The 25,048-nt window shown below is 46.3% G+C and overlaps 2 protein-coding genes across 2 annotated transcripts in view; both read left to right on the top strand.

Moving 5' to 3' along the window:
* LOC142312901 (uncharacterized) overlaps nt 1–25,048 on the top strand; it is a 266,818-nt gene that overhangs the window by 228,695 nt on the left and 13,075 nt on the right. The gene's annotated exons all lie outside the window — the stretch shown is intronic.
* Nucleotides 21,388–22,760, top strand: LOC142312108 (oocyte zinc finger protein XlCOF29-like). The gene is made up of 3 exons (XM_075350991.1): nt 21,388–21,444; nt 22,249–22,383; nt 22,513–22,760. The coding sequence occupies exons 2-3, from the start codon at nt 22,306–22,308 to the stop codon at nt 22,735–22,737; spliced, it is 303 nt and encodes a 100-aa protein (XP_075207106.1). The 5' UTR covers nt 21,388–21,444; nt 22,249–22,305; the 3' UTR covers nt 22,738–22,760.

Genomic DNA, 25,048 nt, shown 5'->3' with positions numbered 1-25,048 from the left:
TGAGTAAGCTCTTGTAATGAATTGCAGAGGATGGGGGATACTCGGGAGAAGTATTGGAGGTGATTGGGTAAGGAACGTAGAAGTGTTGAGGAGAGAAGGATGTCTTGGGTGTATCAGTGATTACGTGTTGGAGTATATTGGGAGATTAGTTCGACTATAGAGAGGAGACATATTATGGACGACTTTGTAGGCCAATGTTAGCAGTTTGTACTGGACATGTTGGGCAATTGGGAGCCAATGGAGGGATTTGAAGAGGAGAGAAGTGGAGGAGTAGCGAGGAGAGAGGTGGATTAATCAGGCAGCAAAGTTAAGATGAACTGGAAATATGGGAGACTGTTAGCAGACAGTTTATTGAGGTGATTGGTAGTCTGTTTAGATGACCTGATAGTTGAGAACAAGCATTATTAGGAACGTTTGTTGCATTTTCAAAGCTGCAATATGTTCACGAGTCCAGTTTTTAGGTCTAGTTTTGAATCTGTTTCAGGATTAAAATGTTCCAAGACAGGATCCATTCGTTTGAATAAAGATGAAATGTGTTTTTATGTCTTTAGTAGTGATAGGCGAATAGCCACATTTTTGGGTTTGAATTATTTGTGCCGAATAATTTATAATATTCTTGTATTCGTACCAAATAACAAACTTAATGCATGTCAATGGGAAACGTGAATATTTTTCTGGATCACTTTGGAAATTGGCCTGGGAGGGTTGTAAAATTGCTGCAATGGATGGAAAAGTGCTGAAACTGAACGTGAACAACATGGGGAAGATGCCAGGATGCATTTCTGACTCACAGTAGGTTTCTGGGAATAATGTTGTCAGAGTATTACGACACTTTTACTGAGTGATAATAAAAGCTACAAAATCAAGTTTAAATTTTACAGGAAAAATTGTTCAGAAACATTCTTTCATGTATAATGACCTGTATACAAGGCCAAATAAAGAGAAGAAAAAAACTCCTTTAGTCTATGTTCACACGTAGCGTTTTTGCTATTGGTTTTTGCATTGTTTTTAATTTAAATAAAAAAGAAAAAGTTCACCGGGAAATGTATTAGTAACATTGTACTACTTTATCTGGGCATGTGGTGTGTTTGACAGGGTCAGATACCTCCTGTTTAATTTATGAATACATGTATTGCTCCACGCAAGATTGGATTGTAATTGGGACTGTTTGGTTGATTATTGTACCAGAAGGTCTAAAAATACAGCCCAAAATTCTCTCGCTACACTAACTCTGGATATACTGCGCACAAGATGGCATCTGTGGATCTTACTTTGTTTTGCCTCCTCCTCCTTCTGCACCATATCCACAGACTCTCAAGCATAATTTTTGGATGGCCATCAGGCGGTGCTCTATCAGAAATTTGGGAGGCCTCACCTTCGAGTTCCTTTTATCCTGGTCTGAATTACCATCCCCCTCAGTCCCAAGCTGGAAGCACTGCAGTGGCGAAGCGGCAACAGCCTCTGCTTAAATTATCTTGAGGTAATAAACCGCACACCGCAGCAGAATTGTTGAAAGGTCTAATAGATCATACAAATCTATGGCTCTTGGCATCTGAAACTACAACCAGCTATGGTGGTGTGTGATAATGTGCCTGTAACCTGTTGGTGGTTCTGAAGCTCGGCAAGCTCGCACATATGCCATGCCTGGGCCTTGTGCTCAACTAAGGGGTACTTTGCACACTACGACATCGCAAGCCGATGCTTGCGATGCCGAGCGCGAAAGTCCCCGCCCTTGTCGCAGCTGCGATATCTTGTGATCGCTGCCGTAGCGAACGTTATCGCTACGGCAGCTTCACATGCACTTACCTGCCCTGCGATGTCGCTCTGGCCGGCGACCCGCCTCCTTCCTAAGGGGGCGGGTTGTGCGGTGTCACACGGCATGCGGCCAATAGAAGCGGAGGGGCGGAGATGAGCGGGACGTAAACATCCCGCCCACCTCTGTCCTTCCGCATAGCCGGCGTGAGCCACAGGACGCAGGTAAGGTGATGTTCCTCGCTCCTGCAGTTTCACACACAGCGATGTGTGCTGCCGCAGAGGAACGAGAAACAACATCGTACCGTCGCGGCAGCACAATTATGAAAATGTCGGACACTACACCGATGATATGATTACGACGCTTTTGCGCTCGTTAATCGTATCAAAAAGAATTTACACACTACGACACCGACTGCGACGCCGGATGTGCGTCACTTTCGATTTGACCCCACCGACATCGCAGCTGCGATGTCGTAGTGTGCAAAGTACCCCTTAGTGGTTCAGCATTTTCTGAAAAACATCCAATTTGCCTGAGCTACATCTGAAGTTATGCCGTGTGTGCTCCTATTTCCACACATCAGCTCCATCTGCCCTTTGTCTGGCAGTGTTTCAGCAGCGCTTGCAAGTGGCAACTCACCGACAGGTGTGTTTGGAGGTGCCAGGTTACTTTGCGGCCATCGACACCTGCAGCTGCTTGATCCTCTCGCCATGGCTGCAGAGCTTGAGGGGTTTGGGCAGGGCCATCGCCACGGCTGCATCCTTTAGCCGCAGGACCCGATCTTCTGGGATCTGATGGCGGTTGTTCAGGTGATATAGCTGCGTACCAACAGCAGTGGCTCTGGTGATGTTGTTGTGCACTGACAAAGTTGGTTCAGGTGATGTAGTCGTATACTAATGGCAGCAGTTCGGGTGATGTAGTAATGTACTGACGGCGGTAGTTCCGGTGATGTAGTCGTGTACCAATGGCAGTGGTTCTGGTGATGTAGTCGTGCACTGACAGCGGTGGTTCTGGTGATGTAGTCTTGTACCAACGGCAGTGGTTCCGGTGATGTCGTGTATTAACGGCTGTGGTTCTGGTGATGTAGTTGTGTACCGATGGCGGTAGTTCAGGTGATGTATTCATGTACCGACGGTGGTGGTTCTGGTGATGTAATCCACCAATGGCGATCGATTTGGCTGGATTGGCAAACTTAAATCTAATGTGTATGGGTGCCTTTAAAGGGTATATGCGCAATACTTCTTTAGACATCTGCAAAGCCAACAAGTTTAGGCGGAGGTTCTTGGATACGCAGGCGAATTTTGTCCCAAAGCGACTTTTACAGCTTCTTTTCTGTTGTTTTTTTCCAACATCTTTTGGCCACCAGTTTTATATTTAAATTGTATTCAATAAACTGAAGTATAGACAACTCACCTCTTTTAACAACTTTTTGTCTTTGGAAAACCACAGAGGTTAAAAGAAGCTCAAAAGACAGAGCATAGTAACAGCAAATTGTTTACACAGCAGTACATCTGTTAATTCTTTTATAGTATTTATTTTCCACTTTTCAAGTGGGTTACAGAGCAGAATTGTCTGAAAAATACATTGTGTGCACATACCTTTTAGTTATCAGTAGGGATGTAACCACTTAAACTCCCTAGGGAAGCATGAATGTCAACTACAGACCTCATCACTAGATAATTATCACTGCTGAACTACAGCATCCAGTGAGGAGTTGTCCAACCATGCCCCCTCCCCTGTTGAGCAGCTAAGTGTCAATAGACAATGTACACAGAGAGCTGTGGTGTGAGTGGCGTTAGCTTTACCGTGTTTTTCCAAAAATAAGACCTCCCCAAAAATAAACCCTAACAGGGATTTTAAGCATTTTCGGAGCAAGGCTTAAATACTGTACAAGCCCTCCCCCAAAAATAAGTGCGGATCAATAATGAAGTGTCCATACAGCTAAAAAAGTTACAGATACTGCAGGACACTTCATTATACACGGCGGGCACCCCGCAATCATTCTCACCAGACACCGAGCAGAGGACCTGCAGTGATCGCACACCTGCACATATCCGATCTCACACACACAATCAGATCACACACACAAACATCGGATTCCACACACAATCAGATCACACACACAAACATCAAATCACACACACAAACATTGAATCACACACACATAGGATTGCACACATACTCACCACATCCAGCGACACCAATTTCTTCTCGCCGGCAGAATCCTAAGAGGCTGTGCGGTGGCGCGCAAGGACCTGCCGCAACAGGACCTGCGGACACACGTTACTTGCTCCCATCATTCCCTGTGGCCGAAAACATTCCAAAATGCTGGATGTGATGTGATGTGTGTGTGTGCGCGTGTGCGTTCTGCGATCTGTGTGTGAGTGTGTCAGTGATCTGCTGTGTGTCAGCCAGAAGCAGGGGAGGTCGGCGTGCAATACCCACCGGAGATCAAAGAGAGGACCTGGGAGCCACGCAGGTGTCCGGGTCTGGTAAGTATGAGTCTCCTGGGAAGTGGGGCATCTGATTTTTGGGGGTTAAACTTACCCCCAACCGTGTTTCTCCAGGAATAAGAACTCCTCCAAAAATAAGCCCTAGTGCTTTTTTGGGGGGCAAAAAAAGTATAAGACAGTGTCTTATTTTTCGAAAAACATGGTATCAGCTCAGCTTCATGAAGTCTGAATGTGTCATAACAGCTGCACCCACTAAACGAAGTGATACTGTACATCAATGGAATCAGGGTCTCTTTTCCAATGTTATGCAATTCTCAAATGAGGTAACAAAAACCTGCTGACAAATTTCCTTTAAATGATATAAATGTAATATTGTTGATCAAGGAACTAATAATCTACAGTCGTCATACACTATATGTACAAAAATATTGAAACACTTGTCTTAAAGCACCACTACAGCATTGTTTTTTTTCCAGCACTGCACTGGTGCTTTAAATGTAAGCCCTCTGTGTTGTGCTCACCTTTCAGTGATTTTATAGTTTACCAATGCTGCTCAGGTCCCACAGCACCACCTTGTGCTCGTAGCACCTTATGACTAGCCAGAAGTGAGAAGCTATGTCACAGGCACTCAATGCATCTCTTTGAGAGCCAGAACGAGTCTCCCATAGAGATGCATTGAAGAGTGACCTCCGGAGCGCTCCATGAAACACTGGAGCTGCCGGCTAGTCAATTTTCAGTGCAGACTGACTGAAACACTGCAGAAAAAGATGACGGTGGCCGAAGGTGAGAATAAAGGGTGCTTTACACGCTGCGACATCGCTAGCGATAGCTAGCGATAGCTAGCGATGTCAAGCGCGATAGCACCCGCCCCCGTCGCTCGTGCAACATTTGGTGATCGCTGCCGTAGCGAACATTATCGCTACGGCAGCGTCACACGTACATACCTTTGCAGCGACGTTGCTGTGACTGCCGAACAATCCCTCCCTCAAGGGGGACGTGCGTTCGGCATCATAGCAACGTCACTGCGGCGTCACTAAGCGGCCAGCCAATAGAAGCGGAGGGGCGGAGATGAGCGGGATGTAACATCCTGCCCACCTCCTTCCTTCCTCATTGCCGGTGGACGCAGGTAAGGAGATGTTCGTCGTTCCTGCGGTGTCACACATAGCGATGTGTGATGCCGCAGGAACGAAGAACAACATCGTACCTATGGCAGCAGCGATATTAAGGAAAGGAGCGACGTGTCAATGATCACCGTTTTTCAACGATTTTGCGATCGTTGATCGTCGCTCCTTGGTGTCACATGCTGCGATGTCGCTACCGGTGCCGGATGTGCGTCACTAACGATGCGACACCGACGATATATCGGTAGCGATGTCGCAGCATGTAAAGCACCCTTAAGATTCAAAGCACCACTACAGACGTGCAATAAAAAAACCAACACTTGTGGTGCTTTCAGCTTTTAACCTCTTAGACCATCTGGTGTTATAAAGGCCGTTTTTTCCTTGGCTGACTCCGTCAACGGCACCTGCCAATAGCCCTTGGTAAGGTCAAGCGTCGTGAAGTATTGAGCCTTTCCCAATCGTTCAATCAGTTCGTCCACCCGGGGCATAGGGTAAAGGTCGAACTTGGAAACCTCATTCAGTCGCCGGAAATCATTGCAGAAACGCATCGACCCGTTGGGTTTTGGAATCAGCACAATGGGACTAGCCCAGTCACTCTTTGATTTCTCGATCACCCCTAGTGTAAGCATCTGTTTCACCTCTGCAGCAATGGCTTGTCTCCGGGCCTCGGGCACCCGGTACGGTTTCATACGCACCTTTACCCGAGGCTCGGTGACAATGTCATGTTGGATGACCGAAGTACGGCCGGGTAACTCGGAAAACACATCCGAGTTCTGCTGTACTAACTTTCGAACTTCACGGCGCTGTGGTTTAAAGAGCGTGTCGCCTAGATTCACCCCCTCTTCGGTCCCCAGGATGGGCGGCACTACAGGAGCCCCACAGGACACTCCCGTAATCATACAGTCACGGTCTTTCCAGGCTTTAAGCAAGTTAACATGATACAATTGTTCCGGCTTCCTCCTACCCGGCTGGTGTATTTGGTAGTTCACCTCCCCCACCTTTTCCCGAACCTCATACGGCCCCTGCCATTTGGCCAACAGTTTACGCTCGGCAGTGGGCACCAAGACCAAGACCCGATCCCCGACATTAAAAGATCTGATGGTGGCTCGGGTGTTATAAGTGCGCCTTTGTGCCCCTTGGGCCCTTGTTAAATGTTCTTTTACAATAGGCAAAACCGCTGTGATGCGATCCTGCATTAGAGCCACATGTTCAATCACACTTTTATATGGGGTGGGCTCCTGTTCCCATGTTTCCTTGGCTACGTCCAGCAAGCCCCTAGGGTGTCTGCCATAAAGCAACTCGAATGGTGAAAAACCCGTGGATGCCTGCGGCACCTCTCGGAGCGCAAACATAAGATAGGGCAACAGCATGTCCCAGTCCCTCCCGTCCTTGGCAATCACTTTTTTTAGCATGGACTTAAGGGTTTTATTACACTGCTCGACCAGCCCATCAGTTTGCGGATGGTACACCGATGTGCGCAGGTGCTTTATTTTTAATAATTTACATAATTCTTTTGTCACCTTGGACATAAACGGAGTCCCCTGGTCAGTAAGGATCTCCTTTGGTAGCCCCAGACGACAAGACATGGCAAACAATTCCCGGGCAATCAGCTTAGCGGAGGTATGGCGCAGCGGAATGGCCTCTGGATAGCGTGTGGCGTAATCTACAACTACCAAAATGTGTTGGTGACCGCGTGCGGATTTTACCAGGGCCCTACCAGATCCATTGCAATCTGTTCAAAAGGTTCTTCTATAATTGGGAGAGGCACCAATGGACTCCGGAAATTTGCAATGGGCGACGTCAGCTGGCAGTCCGGGCAAGATTCACAGAATTTCCGTACCTCTGCGTACACTCCTGGCCAAAAGAACCTCCATAAAATGCGCTCTTGTGTCTTGTTAACCCCTAAGTGCCCCCCAGGGGGTGTGTGTGAGCCATGTTAAGCACTGCCTGACGATGGGATTGTGGCACTACCAGTTATTCTATGATTTCTGCTCTGATTTTGTCTACCCGGTATAGTAAATTGTTATAAACCGCCATGTGGGGAAAAACAACTTCTGCCCCTGTTTGTTGAGCCACCCCATTTACCTCTTTTACATTCTCCCATGCCTGGGAGAGGGTAGGGTCCCTTTGCGGCGCCGTCCCGAAGGCCTCCCGGGACATTTCCAGCTCCGGGGTCATTACGGTCTCTTCACTTTCCCCTGCCAATACCTCTAGGGGACCCCTGTCAGGTTCTCCCCCTGTCCCTAGGTTGGTGATCCCTACAGCAGGTATCCCCGACTCAGGATCATCGGGTTCTGCACCCGGACCCATTTTTGCCTGGGGAAAAGTACTATTTCTCTCCCAGAGGTACCAAAACAACGGAAAATCCCTTCCCATCACTACCCCGTATGGTAGAGTTTTCACCACTCCTACCACATGTGTCACGTCTCCGCACGGAGTTGAGAGGCATACCTCTGCTGTTGGATATTTGCGGAGTTCACCATGTATACACACAATCCCAACTTCCCTCTCCGGGGATTCTGTCCCTGAGATCAGTGACCCATGAACGAGGGTCACTATACTGCCTGAGTCCAACAGGGCCTCTGCCCGATGTCCATTTACATACACGTGACAAAGAGGAGGTTCAAGAATAGGGCGTGCAGTATACACCGTATTAGCATACATAGACATTCGGCGTGTGTACCCACAATCCATGGACTCCGTAATCAAAGGGCAATAAGCGGCGATATGTCCTGGCCCTTGACATCTCCAGCACTTCATAGCGGTGGCCCCACCAGTTTTTTTTACCATTCTTGGGGGGACTAGTTTTTTGCCACTCTCAGTGCGGGTTACCCCCTCTGCATGGGCTTGGGTTTTGTTGTTCACCAGGGCCGTACGTGTATCTCGGCCAGGGTCCTGTGACCGTCGGGCCTGACGCACTGGGGCAGAGTCTCGTATAAAGTCCTGTGTGGCGGTATATCGCTCAACTAGACTCACCACCTGCTCCAGGTTACCCGGGTCTCCTTGCCCCACCCAACGTTTTATAGCGACTGGCAAAGTCCGCACCAACCGGTCGACCACCACCCTTTCCACCATCTGGGCTGTAACCACTTTTTCACCAATTGTAGTGTATGCTACAAGTCATATGCTTGAGACCTGGCAGGACAGGTCTCCACATAGACCCATGAAAATACTCGCTGAGCCCTCACATATGTATTGACCCCCAGACGTGCAAGGATCTCACCTTTCAGTTTCTCGTAGTCCTCCTGGCTGAGGTCAAAGTAGGCTTTCTGGGCATCTCCTATCAGAAACGGAGCCACCACTTCTGCCCACTGGTCTGCCGGCAGTTTTTCCTGCTCCGCGGTGCGCTCAAAAACCGTAAGGAAAACCTCCACGTCATCCTCCGGACTTAGTTTCCGCAGGGCAGAGCGAACCCTGTCGGTCTGAGGCAGTTGCCGGCGGTGTCTCACGCAGGGCCGCAATCTGCTGCCGTACCAATACATTCGCCTCTTGTTGCTGTCTCTGGGTCTCCTGATTCTGGGATTCCTGGTGCTGCTGCTGGAACAGACCCAATTGCTCCTGTTGCTTCTGCTGCGTTAGTACCAACTGCCGCAAAAGCTCCTGCATGTCATCAGCTGGTTTATACCGTAGCGTAGCAGGCCTGATTATTGACATGCAGCGGTGGGGTATGCCTCAATTCTCACTGCCCGCATTCTCCACCATAATGTAGCGGGGTGGGGGTCCCCCAGGACGACAAAGAGACAGTGACCCAAAAAAGTCCGATCCAAACAGCTTTATTGTCATCGCTGAACAGGTAAATGTCCTCCGGGACACACAGTCCATACGGTTCCCCGTCACACACGCACTGCTTGCCGTAGGAGACGGTCTTACTATACCCCGTTCTGTTATTCCAGGAGGGTCCACAGACATGTTATCGTTCCACACAGGCCTGAACTCTCCTCCGCTTCCTGCTCTGCAGCTTACAAAGCAGACTCTGCCCCACCCAGGCCTTTACAGAGACCTTTTAAATGATGGTTGTGGCCATGAGCCACCTGCACAACCCGGACTGGAGATAGCGGACTGACCACTATGTAGGGCTCTAATATGTTTCTGTACGCATTCTGGGGGATATATACCGTCCGTCGCATATGAATGCCCCCCCTATCTCACAAGGCCCAAACAAAGCTGTTCAGCCATCTCTGCAATCGCCATATCTCCAGTCTAGGGATCGGTATGGGGAGCGTCTCCAACAAGTATAAAAACCTTGGGAGAATCTTCATCTTAATGGAGGCCATCCCCCCAAAGAAGGATAGGCGAAGCTTGTCCCATTTAGCCAGTGTCTTTTTGAGATCCTCAAAGAAAGATGGAATTTATGTGTATAAAGTGTTTTGTAATCTCCCGTTAAAGGTATTTTAGGCGGTCTTTTTTCCACGCTTACTCAAATGCTGATTGTAGTGAGGAGAGATCAGATGGCTTTAAATTTAGCGTTAGAGTTTCCGTTTTTGTGGTGTTGACTTTATAACCCAAAAGGTTTCCGTATTCAGCCAGGATGGAATGAAGATTGGGCAGGGACACCAGGGGGTTTCGTATTGTTAGAAGGATATCGTCTGCGAAGAGTGACAGTTGATATTCATGCCCTTTAATCTGGAACCCTTGCATATCTGGACTTTCCCGAATTTGCGCTACCAAAGGTTCTATACATAGTACAAATAATAAGGGGGAGAGAGAGCACTCCTGTCTGGAGCCATTATAAACGGGAAAAGTTGATTATGACGCATGGGGAAGTTTTATCAACTCTTCTGGATCTGTATATAAAGCATGGATAGCCTACAGAAAAGGCCCTTCAATGCCAAATCTTTTAAGGGTGGCAAACAAAAAGGGCCAACCAAGTCTATCAAAGGCCTTTTCTGCATCGAGGCTGAGGAGTAGTTCTTCCTCTTTTTGATGGGTCAAGGCATCAATAACATTTATAGTTCTTCTGGTATTGTCCCCGCTTGTCTGTCTAGAACGAAACCCGAATGGTCCCCGTGCCTTAACTGTGGGATAAGCACTGATAGTCTGGTGGCCAGTATTCTTGCAAATATTTTTAAATCCGCATTAAGCAGGGATATTGGCCGGTAACTTACGCTATCAGCAGGGTCCTTTCCTGGCTTTGGGATCACTGTTATATGGGATCGCAACATCGAGGTAGGGATTGAGGTGCCGTTTAGAAATGAGTTAAATAGAGTCTGCATGTGAGGGATGAGTATATTTTGAAATGTTTTATAGTACAGGTAAGAAAAGCCTTCGGGCCTAAATGCCTTTCCCTGTGGAAGTTCTTTAATAGTAGAGACTAGCTCTTCAGTAGTAATTGGGGCATTGAGTGTATTCAGGGCCTCCATACGTAATTTCGGCAGTGATCGGGCTGCAAGATAATCATTAAGCAGGCGGTTCCTTGCGTCTACATCTGTCGGAAGAGCAGCGGGAAGTGAATATAGTCTTACATAATAGTCCCTGAAGGCATTTGCATGCTTCTGGGGGTCGTACATCAGGTGCCTTTGTGCATCTCTTTTAGTCAGAGGTGTAAACTGTGCCATCCGATCTCTAAGTTGCGCTGCAAGTATTGAGTGAGCCTTATTGCCTTTCTCATAATACTATTGTCTGGGGTACATCAACAACTTCTCTATGTTTTTGACAGCTAGATCCTTCAGCCTATTCCTCACATCCACTATGCACTTTAGCCTAGCGGTGAGCATTTCTCGCTCTATGTGCGCAAGTCGATCAGTGAGCTTTTGCTACTGCTCATTAGCGTCTCTCTTCAGGTAGGATGCCAGGGAGATACAGTTGACGTTCATAACTAATTTATGTGCTTCCCATAGAGTCAACAATGAGGGAAAAGAGCCACTGTTTAACTGGAAAAAAACTTCCAGCTGGCCCATAAGCATAGTTTGATGCATGGGGGCCTTTAACACTAGAACTACTGAGGTAGTCATTTTGACTACTTTGCACTATGTATTTCTATATAGGTGTCACGAGTCCAGTAGTTCTAGTGTTAAAAGGTGGTCATTCAATCTACAGTGACATATCTTCGTTGCCAAGACAGACCTGCAGAAATCAAGCAGAACCAGGGCATGATCCAACCATGTAAAATGGCCAATTTAGGAGTCTTTAGTGAGGCACAAGGCTGGAAGATTACCCAATAAAGTGTCAATTTGTGTATGCGTAGAATGTGGGTGAGAGTAGAAGGTGTACTGTCGAGAGGTAGGGTCAGTCACCCGCCACAGATCAAAAAGCGCATACTTGTGAATCAGGGCCCAATAAGGTTTTGATTGTCTGATCAGGCTGTGCGTTTCTCAAGGAATTTCTGTCTATTATCTCTGAAAGCGGCATATTAAAGTAGCCCCGTATAAACAGTGTAGAAGGGAGCTCTCACGCTATTTTAGCTAGGGCTCACTCTAGGAAGGGAATTTGCCCTGTGTTTGGTGCTTATATATTACAGAGGACAATGGGAGTTCCCTTAAGTTGTCCTGTCAGGATAAAGTACCGGACCCTTGAGTCTTTGATGAATTTAGTAATTTGAAAAGGACAACTATTAGCAATGAGAATGGCCACTCCTGCTCTCTTTTTATTACAGAGTGTTGTGTATGCCATGGGGAATTTCCCTCTTGCAAATTGGAATGAGCCAGAGTCGTCATGGTGGGTCTCCTGTATAAAAGCTATGTCTGCCTTTGAAGATTTTATTTCCTGTAGGGCTAGCCTTCGTTTGATATTAGAGTTTAACCCTGAACGTTTATGGATACTATATGAATCATGATTGAAATTTGAAGTGGTCGAATTTGAATAATACCCAGGATTCCGTGTCTTACCCAGTTTCAGCCACTGCAGCGCCATCAGCCCTGCGAGGTGGAATTCAGCCAGATTGCTCCAGATTGCTCCGTAGCACCTTAAATAAGCCAGTACACATTATGTCAATCAAATTGATACAGTACAGGTTAGGAAAACAGAAAAGGGGAAGAGGGGAGGGACAGACAACACTTAAGGGTGCTTTACACGCTGTGACATCGCTAGCGATTGCTCGCGATGTCGCGAGCGATAGCACCCGCCCCCGTCGTTCTTGCGACATTTGGTGATCGCTGCCGTAGCGAACATTATCGCTACGGCAACGTCACACGCACATACCTTTTCAGTGACGTCGCTGTGACCGCCGAACAATCCCTCCTTCAAGGGGGAGGTGCGTTCGGCGTCATAGCGACGTCACTAAGCGGCTGCCCAATAGCAGAGGAGGGGCGGAGATGAGCGGCCGGAACATTCCGCCCACCTCCTTCCTTCCTCATTGCCGGTGGACGCAGGTGAGGAGATGTTCGTCGTTCCTGCGGTGTCACACATAGCGATGTGTGATGCCGCAGAAACGACGAACAATCCGGCATGCACCACCAACGATTTTATGAAAAGGAGCGACGTGTCAACGATCAACAATTTTTGACATTTTTCCAATCATTGATCGTTGCTCCTTTTAGTCACACACAACGATAACGCTAACGGTGCCGCATGTGCGTCACTAACGACGTGACCCCGATGATATATTGTTAGCGATATCGTTGTGTGGAAAGTACCCTTTAGACTCAGTATGCACAAATATATCAACAATAACATCATAGAATTGGTTTTTCCAGACATCTACAGACAAAAAAAAAGGAAAAACCATGCTCGAACATCTTCATGTAACACGAAGTTGGAGATAGGTTTATCTATCTCTAGAGCTGAGTCTCCTCTATGAATTGGAAGTACTCTAGGGGGTCTCAAATCCCAGGGGCAACACAGTGCTCCTGAATTGCAGTGAAAAAAGAACCAGGAAAAATAACTCAACAGAAGAAAGAAAACTGTGTTGGTATCTTGAACAAAAAAACTAAAAGTCTAATTCCTTGCACGTCTGCTCCCCACAGCCGTTTTTTACAGTGCTCAATGCGGTCCTAATAGATTATTCCATGGGCTTGAGATGGCCAGGTATCCTGTATCTTATCTCTTTTGCGCAGACCCACCCTCTTTTGGTTTGGTGGATTTTGGAGATGGAGGTGATCTGTGTCTCTTGGAGGTGACTTGACGCCAGGTTGCCGGAGGTGGTGGTTGTGGGGGTGTTAATCCCCAATTTGGCATTTTTGGGATAGGAATCCCTAAGGTTTCACAGAACTGAGGCACGTCAGATGTAACCTTGATTGTAGCTGTGCGATCATTCTTTCTGGCCGAATGGCTAAAGGGGAATCCCCACCTGTATAGGATCTGTTTTTCTCTCAAAATGTCCAAGAAGGGTCTGAGTTGCCTCCTTTTTTGCAAAGTGACCCATGAGAGATTCGGGAGGAGTTGAATAGGATGATTTTTATATTCTATGGTGCGTAATCTCCTGGCTTGTAGCATGATGTTCTCTTTAAGTTTATAATCAGTGACACAGCATATAATGTCTCTGGGCATGTGAGAGGCACCTTTTGGTCTGAGGGCTCTGTGTGCTCTGTCTAGGCTTATTCTGTGGGAAAGAGGGGCTCGTAGGATTTTGTTGAATATGGCCTGCACGACCTCAAATAGATTTTCTTCTCCATATTGTTCTGGCAGGTTTTTGACCCTTACATTATGGAGGCGCCCCCTATTGTATAGGTCTTCCAGGTGTCTTTGATACTCGCATAGGGCCTCGTGCTGTGCTGCCACTGTGGATTGAAGATGGGTCACATAGTTTCTTCTTTCATCATGGTCATCTTCTAAAACTTCCACTCTTTGGGCGACATGCTGGATATCTTGCTGGATATTTGCAATTTCTGACCTGCATACTTCCTTAATTTCCAATACCAAAGACTGCAGAATACACATAGTAATACAATCGGAGATTCACATAATTGATTTGTCTGGGTATCTGACCTTTACTGGCCAAGGCAAATACATGAGTCAACAAGAACTTTAACACTAGACTCCTAAGGGGCACTTTGCACACTACAACATCGCAGCTGCGATGTCGGTGGGGTCAAATTGAAAGTGACGCACATCCGGCATCGCATGCGACATCATAGTGTGTAAAGCCTAGATGATACGATTAACGAGCATAAAACGCGTCGTAATCGTATCATCGGTGTAGCGTCGGCGTAATCCATAATTACGCTGACACGATGGTCCGATGTTGTTCCTCGCACCTGCGGCAGCACACATTGCTGTGTGTGAAGTCGCAGGAGCGAGGAACATCTCCTACCGGCGTCACCGCGGCTCCCGTAGGATATGCGGAAGGAAGGAGGTGGGCGGGATGTTTACATCCCACTCATCTCCGCCCCTCCGCTCCTATTGGCCGCCTGCCGTGTGACGTCGCACTGACACCGCACGGCCCACCCCCTTAATAAGGAGGCGGGTCGCCGGCCAGAGTGACGTCGCAGGGCGGGTGAGTCCATGTGAAGCTGCCGTAGCAATAATGTTCGCCACGGCAGCTATCACAAGGATATTGCAGCTGCGACGGGGGCGGGGACTATCGCGCTCGGCATCGCAGCATCGGCTTGCGATGTCGCAACGTGCAAAGCCCGCCTAAGAGTCTTGTAAAAACAATGAGGGGCTTATCCCCTGTTTATAAACAAACTATCATCATGTCTGGCTGAATTTTAAGAAACTTAACCCATGCTAGGCACTGACAGAGTTCATGTCACATGGACCACTTCTACCCTTTTGAGTCTTCCTGTTAATGAGAGGTTTGGTCACTGTAGAGTGGGCTTTCAGTCCAAATGCTCTTAAACGTCGTGATACTGTATGACGAGACAGATCCTTACCCTGTTCAGTGCTGCAGTGTTGAAACAATTACCCATGGAGATTTTCCGCATTATCCTGTCTACTCTTGCATTTGTCTTTCGAGGGCAACCAGCCTTCTTGGGGGACTTGAAAGAGTTTATGATGTTGTAAAGATGCAATGTACTCAAAATCACAGACTTGGAACGACCAACATCTCTCGATATGGCTGATAGGGTCACACCTTTGGCTTTCATTTGGACAACCTGCTGCCGAAGGGTTTTAGCCACTTTGGAACAGCACACCCATTTTTGCACAGTCAGTGCAAAGTGGAAAGTCAGGATACTAGTTAAATAGGGTTTGTCAGATAATTAAACAAAATTAGCACCAGGTTCCAGATTAACACCAATAACTTGCAGCTATCAAAAAGTGTTCTCTTATATTAATCAGTGTTTTTTTTTCATTTGTAGAAGGCTATGACAGGTGTGTATACATTATAAGAGGCTGTGACTGCTGTATATATATAATATATATATATATATATATATATATATATATATATATATACATATATATATATATACCATATATACTAATATATATATATATATATATATATATATATATATATATATATATATATTTCGTATTTTTCAGATTATAAGATGCACTTTTCCTCCCAACAATTTGGGAGGAAAATGAGGGGTGCATCTTAAAATCTGAATGTAGCCTTACCAGGGTGGTGGAGAATGGGCGCTGTGTTGACTGTGGTGACCGCTGTATGGAGCAGGGCCGTGCAGGGCTGTGCTGGCTGCGGCAGGTGAAATGCTCTGTCAGCGGTGTGAGACTGTGCTGGCGCGGGTGAGATGCTCTGTTAGCGGTACGGGGCTGTGCTGGCTGCGGCAGGTGAGATGCTCTGTCGGCAGTGGACGCTGTGTGGAGCAGGGAGGTGCGACGGGTGAGATGCTCTGTTGGTGGTGCGATCTTTTAAATTTTCAGTTATTTATTTTTTAAAAAAGTTTAAAATAAGCAATAAATTTTGTTCAACTTCACAATTGTGTCCCACTTGTTGTTGATTCTTCACCATAACATTACATTTTTTATCTTTATTTTTGAAGCCTGAAATGTGGGAAAAAGTTGAAAAATTCAAGGGGGCCGAATACTTTCACAAGGCACTGTATACTGTATATATTCCATGGAACACAGCGCTGATGCTTTACATACACAGGTTCCATACTGGAAGTCACAAAGAGCCCTGATATGGGCAGAAGATGAAAGGCTACAACGGCAGCGCAGGGTATGCAGTATCCAGCTTCTTACCTGTCAGCAGGAACTAGAGAGTGTGACACTGCGTACAAGGCCGGTTTCAGACGTCCGTGTTTAATCAGGTACCAGTCACACGCATGGTTATGGTCATACGCGTGGCACACGTGTGACCACAGTGTTTGCATACGTGTGACAGATACCGGAAAAAACATGTGTCTGTGAAATAATTTTTTTCCATATTTACCTGCTGTCTCCGGCTCTGCTGCCTCCCGCTCCTGACTGCCGCTCATTATATTCATCGATTATTCACCGCACTCAGGACCTTGAAGCTGGAGCATCGCAGGGACAGCGCTAGATACAGCACCGCTGAGAACAGCACCGCAGGGACAGGTGAGTATTCTGCAAGCACAGTGACATCCAGGAGGTCATTGGAGCTCCCAATGAACTGTGATGACATCCTGATGACCCCCATGACACCCGTGCTACAGCTTCACGGGTTCATTAGAGTTCATTGGCAACTGTGATGAGTCCCCGATGCTGTCCCCGCGATGTTCCGGCTTTCATGTTTTCACCACATACACACACACACACACACACTGCTGTATACTCACCCATCGATGCGGTCCTTGGCACTGAAGTCCCCCGCAATGCTCCTGCTTCCAGCTCCACAGGGCACTGAATATTCAGTGAGTATAATGAGCGGTGATAAAGAGCGGGAGGCAGCAGAGCCAGAGACAGCATCGCTGGAGAGAGGTAAATATAGAAACTATTTTTATCAAAAAGACTTGTGTTTTCTCCGGTACGTGTCACATTGACGTCACACGGATCACATCAGTGTGACACCCGGAAAAACGGACATGTCTCCGTGTGTGCATGCAGGGACATGAGAGGTCACAAGGTCTGTGTCAAAACACAGCCGTATGATTAACAGCAAATAATAATATGGGTACGTGTAGCATCCATTTTAAAAACGGATGTCACACGTACCTGAAACACGGACGTCTGAAACCAACCCAAGACAAACTGGCGATGGTGCTGTTAGAGACAGCGCTGTATGTGCCGCGCAAGGCTGTGAGTGTGCGCGCGTCTGAATGCACACAGACAGTGTAAGGCAAGTGGATGTTTTAAAGGACTGGTGTCCCACTTTGTGGTTTGGAACTCTAGCCCAGCGGATTATTGCCTGCCTTTGCAGATTGCCAGTCTAGGCCTGATACTTTTACTATATATTTTAGTTCTTTACATTTGACAATAGTCGAAAGACAATGTACTTTTTCCTTCTGTTGTCATGTGGCTCATGTGTTGTATTATTACATCCCTCTTGACATGCGCTCTAAACCGCAATGCAGTTTTCGGATTGCTGAATTTGAACACTGTAAAGGGTACTTTACATGCTGCGACATCGCTAGCGATCTCGTTAGCGATGTGAAATTCTAGATCGCGAGGTCGCACATAGGTCATTTTACGCATGTGCGATCTCAAAAGATCGCACTTGATATCTAGAATTTTACATCGCTAACGAGATCGCTAGCGATGTTGCAGTGTGTAAAGTACCCTTAAGACCACCTGGAGTGGACAAAAAATACAGAAGTGGGGACGTGTTTCTATTATACTTTTCCTCTGATTGTTCCACTCCTGGTTTTGACTTAAAAATGCTGAGGTAAAAAACTCACCAAATATTCAATGTGTGCACATGGCCTTAAAAGTTGTAGTGTAGTGTCGTGTCCTGGCTTACTGATTTTTCATCTATTGTCTCTGTGTGCATCATTTGTTGTACTTTCTTATATTGTACTGTTTTTGTGTCTATACTTAGCCTAATCAATGGTGTGTGACCCAAAACATTGGGTTTATTCGTCACTATTTTTACATCAGTGTATGTATACCAAAGCCAGAAATACAACTTACAGAGAAAAACTATAATTGAAAGATTGACACCTGTTCTGTGTTATACAGACTCTCCTCGTTTTGGTATGAAAATACTAATCAAACTACTGATTACTGATGAGTGGACACTACCATGCTTAGATGCTCGTAACTAGTGATGAGTGAGCCCCACCATTCTCGGATGCACGATACTCTTAAGTAGTGATGAGCGAGCACTACCATGCTCAGTACTCATAACTAGTGATGAGCGAGCACTACCATTCTTGAATGCACGATACTCGTAACTAGTGATGAGCGAGCACTATTATGCTCAGTACTCGTAACTAGTGATGAGCGAGCACTACCATGCTCTGATGCTTGGTACTTGTAACTAGTGATGAGCGAGCACTACCATTCTTGAATGCACGATACTCGTAACTAGTGATGAGCGAGCACTATCATGCTCAGTACTCGTAACTAGTGATGAGCGAGCACTACCATGCTCAGATGCTTGGTACTTGTAACTAGTGATGAGCGAGCACTACAATTCTCGGATGCACGATAATCGTAACTAGTGATGAGCGAGCACTACAATGCTCGGTACTCGTAACTAGTGATGAGCGAGCGTTACAATTCTCGGATGCACGATACTCGTAACTAGTGATGAGCGAGCACTGCCATGCTCAGTATTCGTAACTAGTGGTGAGCGAGCACTACCATGCTCAGATGCTTGGTACTTGTAACTAGTGATGAGCGAGCACTACAATTCTCGGATGCACGATAATCGTAACTAGTGATGAGCGAGCACTACAATGCTCGGTACTCGTAACTAGTGATGAGCGAGCGTTACAATTCTCGGATGCACGATACTCGTAACTAGTGATGAGCGAGCACTGCCATGCTCAGTATTCGTAACTAGTGGTGAGCGAGCACTACCATGTTGTTCAGATGCTAGGTACTTGTAACTAGTGATGAGCTAGCACTACAATTCTCGGATGCATGATACTCGTAACTAGTGATGAGCGAGCACTACCATGCTCAGATGCTAGGTACTTGTAACTAGTGATTAGCGAGCACTACAATTCTGGGATGCACGATACTCGTAACTAGTGATGAGCGAGCACTACAATGCTCGGTACTCGTAACTAGTGATGAGCGAGTACTACCATTCTCAGATGCACAATACTCGTAACTAGTGATGAGCGAGCACTACCATGCTCAGATGCTAGGTACTTGTAACTAGCGATGAGCGAGCGCTACAATTCTCGGATGCACGATACTCGTAACTAGTGATGAGCGAGCACTGCCATGCTCAGTATTCGTAACTAGTGGTGAGCGAGCACTACCAGGTTGTTCAGATGCTAGGTACTTGTAACTAGTGATGAGCTAGCACTACAATTCTCGGATGCATGATACTCGTAACTAGTGATGAACGAGCACTACCATGCTCAGATGCTAGGTACTTGTAACTAGTGATGAGCAAGCACTACAATTCTGGGATGCACGATACTCGTAACTAGTGATGAGCGAGTACTACCATTCTCAGATGCACAATACTCGTAACTAGTGATGAGCGAGCACTACCATGCTCAGATGCTAGGTACTTGTAACTATCGATGAGCGAGCGCTACAATTCTCAGATGCACGATACTCGTAACTAGTGATGAGCGAGCACTACCATGCTCAGTACTCGTAACTAGTGGTGAGCGAGAACTACCATGTTCAGATGCTAGGTACTTGTAACTAGTGATGAGCGAGCACTACAATTCTCGGATGCACGATACTCATAACTAGTGATGAGCGAGCACTACAGTGCTCGGTACTCGTAGCTAGTGGTGAGTGAGCACTACCATGTTCAGATGCTAGGTACTTGTAACTAGTGATGAGCGAGCACTACAATTCTTGGATGCACGATACTCATAACTAGTGATGAGCGAGCACTACAGTGCTCGGTACTCGTAGCTAGTGATGAGCAAGCACTACCATTCTCGGATGCACAATACTCGTAACTAGTGATGAGCGAGCACTACCATGCTCAGATGCTAGGTACTTGTAATTAGTGATGAGCGAGCACTACAATTCTCGGATGCACGGTACTCGTAACTAATGATGCGCAAGCAGTACCAATCTCAGATGACCGATACTTGTAACTAGTGATGAGTGAGCACTACAATTCTCGGATGCAGGATACTCGTAACTAGTGATGAGCGAGCACTACCATGCTCAGTACTTGTAACTAGTGATGAGCGGGCACTACCATGCTTGGTGCTTATAACTAGTGATGAGTGGGCACCACCATGCTCGCCTGCTTCGTTCTTGTAACCAGTGTTGAATGAGCACTACCATGCTCGGGTGCTTGGTACTCGTTACCAGTGATGAGTGGGCACTACAATGCTCAGGTGCTTGGTACTCATAACTAGTGATGAGAGAGCACTACGATGCAGTTGGATGCTCAGATGGACCCACCTCATGGAAGTCAATAGGGAACTGGAATATTTTTACAGAAGATTTTCCAGAAAAATTGACTTCTATTATATTTGGTACATCAGGTGAGGCCATCCAAGTGTCCGACTGCTTATTATGAGTACTGAGCATCGTTGTGCTCGCTCATCACTAGAGATGAGCAGATCCACGGATGTTTGGTTCGGCGAGTTCAGACAGACTTTGGATAAAGTTTGGTTTGGGACCTGGACTTGACCTGAAACCTAAAGGAAGTCACTAATTGGGCAACTCGGGTCTGTGCCTACATGCAGACAGCCATAAGCAGATCATTTCTAGTGGCAGAGTTTTTCTGTATTGTTGATCCGATCATACTGGTGTTACCCCCAGTGCGAGCCGATCAAACACTTCAAATGGTTCGCACCGAGTGTACCCGAGCACAGCGATACTTGTGCGAGTGGTTTGCATTCGTAAAGCAGCAAAACTCTGGGGGGGGGTTGTACAGTCTGTGTTCGGTACAAACACAAACGTAGGTTCGCTCATGTCTACTCGTTACTACTAAGAAAGCGTATTCCTAAATGTGGTGTGTCTTTTTTCAATTTTGATTAAAAAAATAAAAACAATAGAGAAGATTTGAGGAAAAACCCGGTGATTACAGAGCATTTCTTTGTTTGCCGGGAACATGCGGCCTGGACTCAAATATTCACCTCACCCAAGCAGACCAGAGTCCTGCATACGCTGAGAAGCTGATCATGTGACCCCTGACTCCTCCCCTCCATGTGACATCATCACAGGTCCTGTAAGCACAGAGCAGCCATATATCTAGTGAGGGGCTCTGCAGGTGGAGGTATGTGGAGATTCTCCATTACTGGGGCAGGGGGCAGTAACCCTTTAAGGACTGGACAACATATTAACATTTATATTAGTCATTCTGGGGTTCAGCTAAAGGAATCTGTCACCCATTTGAGCCGCACTCTGTTCTCCGCCATCCCATAGACAATGAATAGATAGAGGCGTACACGTCTCCTGAGGAAGTCTCTCGGCGGTCATGTATACCGCACTTGTTTCTGTCTCAGTTTCTTCTGGCAGCATTTACAATTGCGGCTGTTATAGTTAATCCCCCTCGTGGCCCCTCCCAGTCTCATCTCTTTGTGTTTCTGCCGTTCTCCTCTAATATATCCAGAGTCCCTGTGACCTGAGCAGCTCTCGTAGTGATAATCTCCACCTCTGTCCGTATAGGTGGCAGATTCTGGGGGACGGACATAAAAGACATGGCTTTTAGGCCACACTCCATCTTTATGACGTAATTCCACTCCAGCACTGATGATCTCATTGTTTCCTTCAGTCTCTGTTTACATCACTGCAATGACATTATTGGATGCCAGTTTGTAAGTGATGTGACTGTTCTGCTCCATAATGGTTCAGAAAGATCTTGTGCCCTACATGCTGCCACTGATTAGTGTAATTTTCATGTGAAAATGTGGGACATGGAGGAGCTGCCTTCATGAGATATTATATGATCCAGTCCATAAACAAAAAGAGAATACAACATTTACACTTTCTGTCTCCTCATATGTTGCCCCTTTTGTCTCCAATAATTGTATTATTACACGGGGTCTTTCTGATGTTACATCGTCATCTCCCCATTCAGGTCCCTGCAATATCGGATCCTCTATATAAGAGATTTCTCCTGATTGACTCATCAAGGATGAATAGAGACAGGGACAAGATGGCGGAGAGGATATTACACCTCACCCTAGAGATCCTCTTCCGGCTTACTGGAGAGGTGAGAGATTCTGATGACGTCACATTACATCATTCTTATCTATGGGAATAACAGATGGACAGAACTGGAGAGGTGAGGACTCTGGAAATGTCTGTAGTGAGCTTTATTAATGTGTCTCTCCATAACCAGGATTACACAGTAGTGAAGAAGACCTCTAGTGATCGCTGTCAGGACCCTATGTCTGAGGGATGGGGAAGACCCCTGAGCCCAATCACGGGGCCTCCACCTCACCCCTTGATACATGAGGACATCGATGACCAGAAGATCCTAGAACTCACCTACAAGATGATTGAGCTGCTGACTGGAGAGGTGACACTGCTGGGAATGCTGGGACATTATACTGTAACAATATGAAGGGATCGGGGGGGATGACGGTATAATTGTATGTGTCAGGTTTCTATAAGGTGTCAGGATGTCGCCATCTATTTCTCCATGGAAGAGTGGGAATATTTAGAAGGACAAAAAGATCTGTACAAGGACGTCAAAATAGAGGATCCCCAGCCTCTCACACCACCAGGTAATAGACAGGACTAAATACACACGGTCTATAATTATCTGTATGTAAGGAATGAATTCAGTCCCTGTATGTGTTTCCCCCAGTTCTATCCAATGAGAGGACACCAGAGAGATGTCCCCATCCTCTTCTTCCACAGGACTGTAGGCAAGAAAATCCCGATGTTCCTCAGGATCATCAGGTAGATGGAGAGAAGGTGTCATGAAATCTCCCTATGATGTGTAGACGGCTGTGAAGATCTTGTGCTCAGTCTTGTTTTATCCACCAGTATTATATGTTTTATACTTGTGTAATGAGAACGGTGGAGATGGCAGGATTAGAGCTGATCATAGATGTGACTTCTCCATCTGTCTATGACTATTACAATATTTGTTTCAGGGTGAAGATCTGACCCATATTAATACTACAGAGACATATGTGAGGGGTGATGAGCGGTGTAAAGAAGAGATTCCTACATATGACTACCCAGGTGAGTAGTGATCACTGATTGCAGACTAGTTACAGATTGATACATATGATAAGTTGACTTTTTAGGTTTTATTAGCACGCTCCTTTTTGATGTGGATATGGATTTTATTCTTAAAAATGTAACGCTTGAACAAAAAGCACTACATCATGAAAGAAAGTGACATGAGCCAGACAATACAGAGGAAAACTGGAAACAATTCAGACAAAGTGAAACATGAACTTATGGAATAGACATGCTCAAAAAAGAAGTAACAAATTGAAAGGGCACAACCTTGTGACCTAATCACAGGCGCACGACTAAAAAGCTGTTTTATTATTTTCATCTAATCTCCATGTATTTTGGTGGCTGAAAATTTAAAAAAATATAGAAAAAAATCATTTAGTAAATTTTTCCCAATTTTGGTATTTTTTGATCTTAGGGTTTTTAACCAAATTTAAAGTGAAAATTATCAATTCACATCCGTGCATTCAAGATATACAGTGCCAAAAAAATATAACTTTCAAAGAAAAGAACTTTCAGAGTGAGCTAATGAAATCAGCATCAATATGTTGCAAGCTGAGCGCATGGGCTCGGACATGCCCGGGCTTGTTTTTTCTTGGTTCTCGCCTGTTCACACTTTTTCATCTCAGTTAGTGTTCGTTCGTCATTATTCAACCGTGTTTCCCAAAATTAGCATTATGGCTAAGCGTAAGGGGCACTTTGCACACTACGACATCGCAGGTGCGATGTCGGTGGGGTCAAATCGAAAGTGACGCACTTCCGGCGTCGCTCTCGACATCGTAGTGTGTAAAGCATTTTTGATACGATTAACGAGCACGAAAGCGTCGTAATCTTATCATCGGTGTAGCGTCGGTCATTTCCATGAATTGGGAAAGACAGATGTTACGATGTTGTTCCTCGTTCCTGCGGCAGCATACATCGCTGTGTATGAAGCCGCAGGAGCGAGGAACATCTCCAACCTGCGTCCTGGCCGGCTATGCGGAAGGAAGGAGGTGGGCGGGATGTTTACATCCCGCTCATCTCTGCCCCTCTGCTTCTATTGGCCGCCTGCCGTGTGACGTCGCTATGACGCCGCACAACCTGCCCCCTTAGGAAGGAGGCAGGTTGCCGGCCAGAGCGACGTCGCAGGGCAGGTAAGTGCATGTGAAGCTGCCGTAGCGATAATGTTCGCTACGGCAGCTATCACCATGATATCGCAGCTGCGACCGGAGCGGGGACTATCGCGCTCGGCATCGCGAGCATGGCTTGCGATGTCGTAGTGTGCAAAGTGCCCCTAAGTGTATTAAGTCTCCTGACTGTTTCTGTTCCATTTGTGGTGAACATACAATGTTGAAGCAACAGCTGAATATTACAGACTTTGTGAAAAAAGTATACTTCTCATACTTCGGACTAAAGCTTGGAGATCAAAATAAAGCTTGGGTGCCTCATAGAGTGTGCAGACAATGTGCTGAGGACCTCCGAAATTGGTTCAGGTATAAGAAAAAAGCTTTCCGTTATGGGATTCCTATGGTATGGCGAGAGGAAAAGAACCAAAGGGACGATTGTTACTTTTGTTCATGTGATGTGAAAGGGTATAACTCAAAATGGAAGCATTCAATTGCATACCCCAATCTTTACACAGCAATTCGTCCCATCCCTCATGGTATAGATATACCAGTACCCAAGGACCCTGCTACTACCTG

The sequence above is a fragment of the Anomaloglossus baeobatrachus genome, chromosome 5 (genome assembly GCF_048569485.1).
Source record: "Anomaloglossus baeobatrachus isolate aAnoBae1 chromosome 5, aAnoBae1.hap1, whole genome shotgun sequence".
Classification (NCBI taxonomy): domain Eukaryota; kingdom Metazoa; phylum Chordata; class Amphibia; order Anura; family Aromobatidae; genus Anomaloglossus; species Anomaloglossus baeobatrachus.
This window is presented reverse-complemented; position numbering and strand designations above follow the sequence as displayed.